The sequence below is a fragment of the Eupeodes corollae genome, chromosome 3 (assembly GCF_945859685.1).
Source record: "Eupeodes corollae chromosome 3, idEupCoro1.1, whole genome shotgun sequence".
In the NCBI taxonomy this organism is placed as follows: domain Eukaryota; kingdom Metazoa; phylum Arthropoda; class Insecta; order Diptera; family Syrphidae; genus Eupeodes; species Eupeodes corollae.
In genome coordinates this window covers 133920575-133930863 of record NC_079149.1, presented here as the reverse complement: position 1 = coordinate 133930863, position 10289 = coordinate 133920575, and the positions used below count along the sequence as shown (strand labels likewise).

The 10289-nt window shown below is 34.3% G+C and overlaps 2 protein-coding genes across 2 annotated transcripts; one reads left to right on the top strand and one right to left on the bottom strand.

The window, feature by feature from the left end:
* Positions 1–2557: 2557 nt before the first annotated feature.
* LOC129952322 (uncharacterized) lies at positions 2558–3448 on the bottom strand. The gene is made up of 2 exons (XM_056064856.1): positions 3233–3448; positions 2558–3170 (listed from the first exon to the last, which is right to left on the bottom strand). The coding sequence occupies exons 1-2, from the start codon at positions 3241–3243 to the stop codon at positions 2717–2719; spliced, it is 465 nt and encodes a 154-aa protein (XP_055920831.1). The 5' UTR covers positions 3244–3448; the 3' UTR covers positions 2558–2716.
* Positions 3449–8696: 5248 nt separating this feature from the next.
* On the top strand, positions 8697–9852 carry LOC129950144 (protein cornichon). The gene is made up of 4 exons (XM_056061981.1): positions 8697–8941; positions 9062–9174; positions 9308–9451; positions 9517–9852. The coding sequence occupies exons 1-4, from the start codon at positions 8792–8794 to the stop codon at positions 9542–9544; spliced, it is 435 nt and encodes a 144-aa protein (XP_055917956.1). The 5' UTR covers positions 8697–8791; the 3' UTR covers positions 9545–9852.
* Positions 9853–10289: the final 437 nt, after the last annotated feature.

Here is a 10289-nt window from a genome sequence, read left to right as displayed (position 1 = left end):
AATGTGACCATTTCAGAAAACCTTCGGTAAGTCACCACATACGAAGTTAGGGGGTTACTGCAAACGACATCGAGGTAGCAGTAGCCAAGGTCGTACCACATTATAGTGATGCGTGGGTGGGATATATATACCTCATATGGACATAACATCGAGTCCTTCCTTCTCTAAGGTTGTTACTTGAAATTTCTTTCTCTATCAATCCTTTCAATTTGTTGAAATTCGAATAGTAATTCGTTTGTTTTTTCTTAAGGATGAATTTAGGGTCCTAAAATTTTTTTAGATCCAAATTATTTGTATTATCTGTGTTTTTATACCTACAACTCGGCATGATTTTACGTAACACACGTTTTGGTATCCCTTGGCAAGAACCCAGCCATTTCCGACGAGCTAAGCCCATTGCAAGCATGCCAGCCAAAGAGATACCGGAACACCCTTCATTCCTACTTACAGGACTAGACTATAGCTTCCTGTAGACTATAGTTCATATTGTGAGCTTAAAGGATGAAGGGTGAAATCTATAGGATTCGTTACACTTCTTATGTGCATTACTATTCCAACGAGGTCCTATACAACAGAGCTCGAATCAACAGAATTGACAATTTCGTGATAAAACTCGTTCGAGGTCACATTGCAAGAGCTATGTCTTCGACCAACAATTTAATTTTCGGGGCGTTCTATCCGAACGACGAGTATTTTGAAAGTGCACGCTTGAGTGGCTTTATTTCACCAGAGGCATTCCTCTTTTTAGACAATGCGGTCTGATACAGGATAGATTGGCAGTCCCGTTAATCTACCACGTCAGACGAAGAACCGTAGATAGGCGACTCCCGTACAATCGGGACGTCTTGGCACAAGGTGGAGCGGAGCTCCTTCGGTTCAGTAGGGCTGTGTCCGAGCGGGACCAAACTGATAGGGTGAAGCAGGAGAACCAGTTTTGGTGGCTTCAATCGGCACTTGATAATGGGTAGTCGGGATGGGGTTTAAGCCTTGGCCGGCTTACATACTTGTTTTATAGTTTTAGGGTTTAGTTTTAAGTAGAATAGGCATGGTGGCACAAAAAAAAAAATACAAAAAAAAATTAAAAAATAAAAGAAAAAAAAAAAAAAAAAAAAAAAAACAAAAAAAAAACAAAATTAAAAACAAAAAAAATCAAAGAAAAAAAAAACATGGAATAAAAAAAAACATACAAAAAAGACAGTAAAATATAAAAACAAAAAACGTTCGATTTGCTGCTGTGGTTGTTCTAGTTTTAAGTAGTTTATAGGTAGAATAGGTAGTTTATGTTAGTTTTAAGTTTTATTTAAGGACCTAACTTTAAGTAGTTTGTAAGTAAAAATAAATAATAAAAGGATATTGATATTAGTTTTTTGTTCAAATTTTCTAATAAATACAAAAATAAATGAAATAAAATTTAAATGAAGTAAAATAGATCTAAGGGCCGAAAGGCATTAGTATTAAGTGTTATAGTTTAACTTAGAGTGTCCGTATGGGACCATTAAGTTAGTTGAAAGTTATGGATAATTAGGCTAGTTTTATGAATTTTTGTCTAGCTTTAAGATAGGTTTAAGATTGAATAAATAAAAATGAATTTGAAAAAAAAAAAAAAAATTCGGTTATTGATGAAGCCATTTAACTAAAAATGAACTTCATCACCTGCTCTTTGAACTTTCCGATTAAATATTTCTTTTTCAAAGTAAATTTTCACAATTTGGAATAGATTCATGATGAATAAAAAATCTTTACATGAATAGTTTGATATTTTCAACTGTCAATCAATAAACAACAAACACCTCATCCAGCTAAGAAAAATGACATTTGGTCTCTGTTCTTTTTCAAACTATAATTACCTATTTGAATAATTAAGGAATGTTAAAAATTATTGTTTTATTTAGCTAAAAATATTAAAAACAAATAAAATAAATAACTTCAAACAGAATTTAATTCATCGATAGGATGGTAAATAATACGTGTTTCAAAACATATCCTTAATCAATACTAATTTTCTTTTTTGACAAATAAATTAAATGCAAAGAAAGGAAATTTCAAAAAATATTGCTTTTGTTAACGAACTGTTTATTTTCTTCCAAGCCAATCATTCAATTTGAAAGTTCAACACTTTTAACTCATCTTGGGAACTGAGTTTTGGTTTGTTATATTTTATTTGACACTTTGACAATGAGTTAAGAAACGATGAGGTATTGTTATAGATTGTAAAGGGCCCGTTACAGCGGTCATTGGTTTTCATAAATGAAATCGATCACTTGAATTGTTTTTGACAGGGCGCTTATAGCGACTATTGAAAATATCTGTCAATTTAAAAAAAAATCCTGATTGAAATGAACCCAAAACATTTTGCTGACAAAAATCTATCATTGCAATTGAGTACAATTGAAACACATATTAGTAGAACGATTTGTATTTTTCGACATTAGCTGTCCAGGAAAATGATTTTCCGTCCGGTCTGTGCAATTAAACTTTGTTCTAAAAAAAATAGTGCAATAGTTAGAAAACGAATAGAACACTTATATTTTTGAAAAGAATCAACATACACACCTCATTCTCTTTCTTATATTACTTTTAATTATTTAAACAAATATGTTACAAAATAAAATTCTAATATAGAATCACTATGGTTACATTATTGTTATTGCTATTTTGAAATATTAAATAATCGTACTACCACTTATTAATGAATATATTTTGAATTTGAATCTTATTATGAAAGCCATCGCAGGATTCCCAACATCGTCTTCGCTGAATACAAACAAAAAGGGTATTCCACATAGCAAGCTTCTGTAATGCCTTTATACGCTAAACCCTTTGCATATGCTGATTTGACAGATGTGGGAGCATCTCGATATGTTAACTTTATAAATTGTTTAAATATTTCTACTTCCTTATCGTCCAACTGATTAACTGCACTTCCTGACATTATTTGACATATCAATGACTGCAGGCAGCTCAAAGGATCTCGATCTAATATGCTCTTCCAGTTAACGTGGATGTCAACAACCTCATTTCTCTCGTACTCGTATGCAGTTACATCACGTTTCCCACGCAGCGCTCGTTCGATGGCTTTAGTTATCGGACGGCGAATTCGATCATAATCCTGGGCCAAAAGATGGAGCATGTACATAGCTCCCAGACCCATGACCGCCAGAATAACCAACCTTTTTTTGAAGAAATTATTTTAAATCCACGTTATATAAACAAAAACAAACATAACTATCACCTTATTCCCATTGCACTAAGATTTCTCTATAACCACTACTCCAGTCAACATCCAAACACTGACTGAATTCCACAGAGCAAGTCTTTTTTGGTAATTCGCTTTCAATTTTATTTGCTCGCAAGTTTCGATGGAAAACCGGAAATCACCTCGATGCGGCCAAAAATGTTTTACCTACCTCTTGGACGCGCAATTGCATCCCGCAGTCCATAGTTCCATCTCCAGCCCCAGGTATATGACACAACAGCTGCGACGCTGATGCACTGCGTGTACGCCTGGACAGATTTTTGCAATTCTATCGTTTGAGCATCTTAACCCGTCGTCATAGCTTCAAGCGGATTGTAATTGTAACATTGGTCATTGCTGTGGCATTGGACCAGGGCACGCGCCTACATAAAGTAAAAAAGAAAATTGTGCGCGTTCGGTGGCTGACCAAGGCAACGTGGAGGAGTGTTGTATTTTGTTTTGTTCAGGTTTTGTGACAGGAAGATTATGTTCCATCGTAAGACTACTAATCAAAACATATTATTTTTTTGTCACTGATTAAATGGGTAATTTCTTTTTAGCACGAAATAATCTTTTTTCCTGGGATTTGGAAGGTACTAAGCGTTTGTATTATAGGTTTTTGCAGAAGCTTGATAGTTTTCGTATTTAAAATAATTTTGATAGGCAAATTAACTTTTCATGATAAAAACTTCCTTCATTGCAGGGAATTCAGGAAGTTGTAGTTTGATTAATCAATTACGTACTGTTTAAAAAAAATACCTAATTAAATTTAGATGCGTCAAAATGAATAGCGTTTGGTTGGAATGTCAGGAGTATTTTAATATTGAATGCTTCTCTTTATAAATGTCAAAATATGTCGACAAATGCTGTTTTGCTTTCTCATGAAAAAGTGAATTATAAAATCAATTAAACTACAGATTGACTCCAATTAAATAAAGAACTTGGAAAAACAAATTTATCTGCTTAGTGATTATGTGTCACATTTTCTCACAATATTCACGATGAAAGATCATTTTAAATTTTCTGTTGAATTGACATAAATTATACGCTTAGCATGATGGTTAGTGTGTAGAACTATCATGAGACATCTTGAGCTCAGCAGCTACATGTGCCACCGTTTGCGGGTACTTTCGAGGAATCAACAAATCCTTGAAGAGTAATTGAAAAAGATGTAGCGCAGCCGATTATGTTTAGACAAATATTTTCTATTGGAAAACTAAGTTTCATGGTGGTACCACCAGAAAAAAGCGCACCATTTTGAAAGACAATTATTTTGTTTGCATCTTGTTTTATAACTCCTAAATAGTTCTTTATACAATTATCTGCTAGGCGTCAGTTATAGCTATCATTGAAATCGATCCTGGAAAATTTTAGTTTTTGGTTTTTGAACATGTTACAGATTTATTTCTAGCAAAAGATTGATGCAATAAGATGAGTCCTATATTCAAGTACTTTTTTTCAAAAAGAAACAATGCATTTAAAGTTTTATCTAATTTATAAATCCGTTTTAATTTTTTAATGATGAAATTTAATTTTACTGAACAGCTGACTGGCAAAAGAAAACAAAAATCCATTTCGTTTCACTGTTGGTGTTCCAAATATGTAATGTTCCGTTCACATCATTAAAAATGTTACTGATGAAAGCAACAGTAAAAATTGTAAATTTACTTACTTATACTTACTTAAGGTGGCGCTACAGTCCAGGACGGACCTGTGCCTCAACCAACATGTGTCTCCAGCCAGCTCGGTCTCTAGCTAGCTGTCTTCAGTTTCGCCACCAAGTTGGTTGAGGTCTTCACCCACCTGAGTGCGCCACCTGAGTCGCGGTCTTCTTCTACTGCGCCGTCCCTAGGGATTGGATTCGAAGACCTTCCGGGCTGAAGCGTTCATGTACATTCGCCCTACATGACCTGTCGCTGTACAGCCCGTACAGTTCGTCGTTATATCTTCTCCTCCATTATCCATCTATGCGTACGGGACCAAAAATCACCCGAAGAATTTTTCTCTCGAAGCATCCTAGGACGCTCTCATCTTTCTTTGACAAGGTTCAGGCCTCAGCGCCATAAATGAGAACAGGGATAATGAGTGTCTTATTGACGGTGATTTTAGATGCTCGAGAGAGAACTTTACTTCTCAATTGCCTTCTAAGTCCAAAGAAGCAGCCATTTGCAAGAATTATTCTTCGTTTGATTTCAGCGCTGGTGTTGTTGTCTGTGTTAATAGCAGTGTATAGACATTGCTCTGAAGAGCTCTTCCCTATTATAGTTGCTGTCATACGCGGCTTTAAAATCTATAAAAAGATGTCGGATATCGACTTGAAGTTCCTGGGGTTTTTCCAAGATCTGCTGTAGTGTGAATATTTCATCGATAGTGGACTTTTCTGGTCTGAAGCCACACTGATAAGGAACTATCAGGTTGTTGAAGAACGGCTTCAGACGTTCACATAATACGGCAGAGAGGATCTTATATGTAATATGTTAAGGAGACTGATGCCTCTGTAGTTGGCGCAGTTTAGAGGGTCTCCTTTCTTATGTATCGGGTACACTATGCTGAGATTCCACTCATCCACATCGCCTGCTGCTTTGAATAGTTCGGCAGCGATGCGTCAGCTCCAGCAGCTTTGTTTGACTTAGGTTTAGATAAAGCTATCTTCACTTCGTTGAGGTCGGGTAGGCGGAATTGTTGCATGATCGCGCGCTTCTCATGCTCTCTTGTTTTCCATCTAAGAAGTCGGTGTTCCTCTCTCCTCTTCTGCTCGTAGAGCTCGCGAGCAGCTCTGGTCCTTTTGTGCAGCGCCGTTTTGTATGCCTGCTGTTTCGCTGCGTGCGCTTGCCGGCATTCGTCGTCAAACCAGGTGTTTCACTGTCGTGGCCATGTGAAACCTAGCACTTCAGAGGTAGCATCTCTGATGGCAAGGCAATGCTTAATGCAGGTAGCATAGGACTCCTTAAGAGGTTATTAGAGACTCGATCGGAAAAGGACATTGCAGTCTCTTGCACAATCGCAAGTCGTCTAAAGTCGAATCTTCTCACAGTACTTCCTTGTTTTGGCTTGGATCAGGATATCCGTAGCCGAAGCTTGGCTACAACGAGGTAGTCATCCGAGTTAACGTACTGAACGTTCATCAGTAAAACATTGCAGATTCATCCTGTTTCAAATTTTACTGATAGCTACTACCGGCACCTAAAAAATAAACTCTTCAAATAGGAACTTCAAAGTGACATTTAATTTAATGACATAAAAATCATTTCAGATACCTCCTGTTTCAAATTTTACTGATAGCTATAACCGGCCCCTTAAATGATATATTCAAGATTCGAGTCAATCAATGTTTAAGTTATAGCGGCCTTAATGTATTTTCTGTTGTCGAGCCGGTGCGCAGTGGTAGGAATACTGCAGCCTTTTCTGTGATACTCGAAATATCTTTAATTTTTGTTGATAGTCCCAATTGCAATTTTTTTATTGCTTTTAACTACCTTTAAAATGACTATGTAATGTATTATATAAGGTAAAGTAAAGGCAACGAAACAGCACTTCGTTAGAGTTTTTAGAACGTATTTTTTTTTTCGGAGAAAATGTCTGTGTTTTAGAAAAATATTCGTCTATAAAAGAAGACGTATACCCGTGGCATGATGGTTAGTGCGTTGGACTGTCATGCAAGAGGTCTTGGGTTCAATCCCTGCCTGTGCCACCTTAATTTAAAAAAAAAAATAATAATAATTTTCGCTTGTACTACCTCTTGCAAGGATTTGACAAATCCTTTAAGAGTAATTCTTGTCATGAAAAAGTGCTTTCTTAAACTAGCCGTTCGGATTCGGCCTAAAATTGTAGGTCCCTTCCATTCCTGACAACAGTACTCGCACACAGGAATGGTTGAGAGTTGTAAGTCACTAGGATCTGGTTCACAACGGACTGTTGCGCCACCCCATTTGATAAAAGAAGACAAATTTGGTTCAGTTTTATTGGTCTCTCAAGCTTAATGTGTATAAATGGCTCAATTTGTGGAAGCCATAAGTTATACTTTATGCGCGAAAGAATTTGTTAACACTTAAGAGGCAATCAAAATTGTAAAATAGAGTATTTAATAAATTAACGAAATGTAAACATACATTAACGTTTAATTATAGTACTTAACCCCAAAAAATCTTATTCAAGTAATGAGGTAACAGAGCCATAATTCTAAAGCGTGGTTTAAGAAATTTTTATGTCAGGTTTAAAATGGGATCAAATTTATCTTTTTGTTAATCAAACTGCTTTAATGGGCCTACAAAAATACGCCCTATCAGATTGTTTCTTTGTGTTCAAATTAAATAATTTTGTTTAAAAAACCTAGCTGAATGTAACAAATTCCGAATTTCACTTAAATCTTTGGTTTTGTACCGAAAATTTTCCCAATCATTTTGAAAAAATATCCCATTGTGACTAACTTGTTTTTTCAGTCTTTGAGCAGTACAAAAACTGTTAACAAATTTTATAAGAATAAAATAATTTGTTGCTATTCTATTTTTTCAAGATGAAAAACAAATTAAGGATTATATAATAATTTTAAATATCAAATTTGTCTTAAAACTCATTCTTTAAGCAGAGTTTTAGCTATGTGAGTTTTGGAGATTTTGTCAGAAGAAGTGAATGCTATTTTTAACAGTGATGAATTTCGAGGACACTTACGTTTAAAGGTTTCAACATTGTGGAATATACATTAACTGAACGAATAAACAAATAAACATAAAATTAGAAAGAAAACACAACACTGATCTGCATTAAAAAGTAAAAGAAACACCTAAAATATGTTTAATAATCTAATACGTTACTTTTTCTATCTTGAGAAACGTCAAAATTAAACAAGTAATGTCGAAATTTGGGCTGCTCTACTACTTAGAAATTTTCTTCCAAGCCAGTTGAAAAGCGAATGGGATCAAAATATAATGACAAAATAAGTGTCACTTAAAATAATTTTCTTATGGAATCAGAAACTAATTAAAAAAATTACATTATCATCTGACATAATACAATTTATATTGTTTTCTATTGTCTATTTAACCCTGCAGTCGTCGCGCGGATTACTATTGTAAATGGAGTATTCCTAAGAAACCAGTGGTGGGGATTTTTCATCTCTTTAAGTATTTACAGTTAAATAGATAGAACAGTTAGTTAACTTAACTTAATATAACTTGTAATTACTTTTTAAAGCCAAAATAAATTTTAAAAAAAATTAAAGCTTTTTGGTTTTATTCTAATTTAAAAATGCATTACATATGTAATCCACGCGACGACTGGTGTAACATTTTGGTGCGCGACGACTGCAGGGTTAAGAAACGGTTTTATCGAATTTCAGAAATACTCTCCTCATGAAAAGCGAAAACATATATTAGTTCCACATCGAAATGTCAGAGTGCACTGCAATCGGTTTGTTGTAAATGACACCATTCAACACTCCATGACTTTGACAACCCTTTTTAACCAAGAAAAAAAGAATCTTCAAACAAATATGTCACTTGTGAATTCTGCAGTGGCCGAGAAATAAAAATTTAACTAAAAGAAAAAATTATTAAAAAAATGGTGTTCAACTTTTCGGCCTTCACATATATTGTAGCCCTAATCGGGGATGCATTTTTAATATTCTTTGCTATTTTCCATGTTATCGCATTCGATGAACTCAAAACAGACTACAAAAATCCCATTGACCAGTGTAATAGTCTGAACCCGGTAAGACCCAGGCGGCGCCCAGGCCAAGCAGGCTCTTAATATTTGTTTAATTTATTTTCTGCTCACTCATCTCACGCGCAACCCAAAATAACTTGCCTATTATTGTTATCAACTTTTCAGCTAGTGCTCCCCGAATATTTGCTGCATATCTTCCTTAATTTATTGTTCTTGTTCTCAGGCGAATGGTTTTCGCTCTGTATAAATATACCTCTAATTGCGTACCATGTATGGCGGTAAGTGGTTCTTTATTTAATTTGTGTTGTTTTTGTTGTTGTTGTTGCTTCTGTAAAGTCAGAGGTTTTTTAATCAAAATCAGGTAGCATGAGCATGACTAATTGTAAATGGTGTCTGATGTTGTTTTTAAAGGTACAAAAATCGACCTGTGATGACCGGACCAGGGTTATACGATCCGACAACTGTCCTGAGTACTGATAACCTGTCCAAGAATATGCGGGAGGGGTGGATTAAGTTGGCCATTTATTTGATCTCATTCTTTTACTATATTTATGGGTGAGTTTGATTAAGATGTTTTGAAGTTTAATTTTATTAAAATGTTGATTCTATTTTCCCTACAGAATGGTATACTCACTGATTTCAACGTAAAATGTACTTGTAACGAAGTTACCAAAGAAATTAAAAGAACAAATTAAAAAAAAAACACAAAACTGAGTAAAGGTTAATTTTTTTTCTCGATTGAAAAAGAACGCAACTCAAAACTCATCATACATAATAAACAAGAAAACATAAAACCACACACAAAACACAACACTGATCTGCATTAAAACTAAACAACTAAAAAATGTTTATTAATCTAACATTATTCATTACTGTAAGCAATACTTTTTTCATAAAAATGAATTATTTGATTACTCGAAATAAACACAAAATTTCAACAAACTAAATTGTTGTATTTTTTTCTGAAAACTACACAAGAAGGTATTTTTATTTTTCAATCTATAAACAAAAACAAAAATATGAAGACCTATTTTCGATAAACACAACAACAAGAAAACAGCGATTTCTGTAGGCCATAGATCATGAGTTCGAATCATTTTTGTTGAAACTGCGCTCTCAGACTGTTCAATCCTTTGAATTAATTTATACTTTGTTTTTATATATTGTTTCAAGTAAATTTTCGTTAAATATTTTTATGAAAATTAAATTAATATCATTAGATCATAATCATCGTTACTAGAAAGAAGTCCTTGTTCTTATTTCTAAAGGAAATATTTATTGAAGAGGATAATTGCAATAGGTTATGGGCCCAGCATCGTGGCACAAATAATAATTGCTAATTATTTTAACCATTTCAAAAGTATAATCCACAAATCTAATGATGGACTTTTTC

Excerpts from the sequence above, each read along its gene's own strand:
- LOC129950144 (XM_056061981.1), top strand. The coding sequence starts at position 8,792 with ATGGTGTTCAACTTTTCGGCCTTCACATATATTGTAGCCCTAATCGGG. Across the intron at positions 9,175-9,307 it reads ATTGCGTACCATGTATGGCG|GTACAAAAATCGACCTGTGA; the intron begins GTAAGTGGTTCT and ends TTGTTTTTAAAG. Across the intron at positions 9,452-9,516 it reads TTCTTTTACTATATTTATGG|AATGGTATACTCACTGATTT; the intron begins GTGAGTTTGATT and ends TTTTCCCTACAG.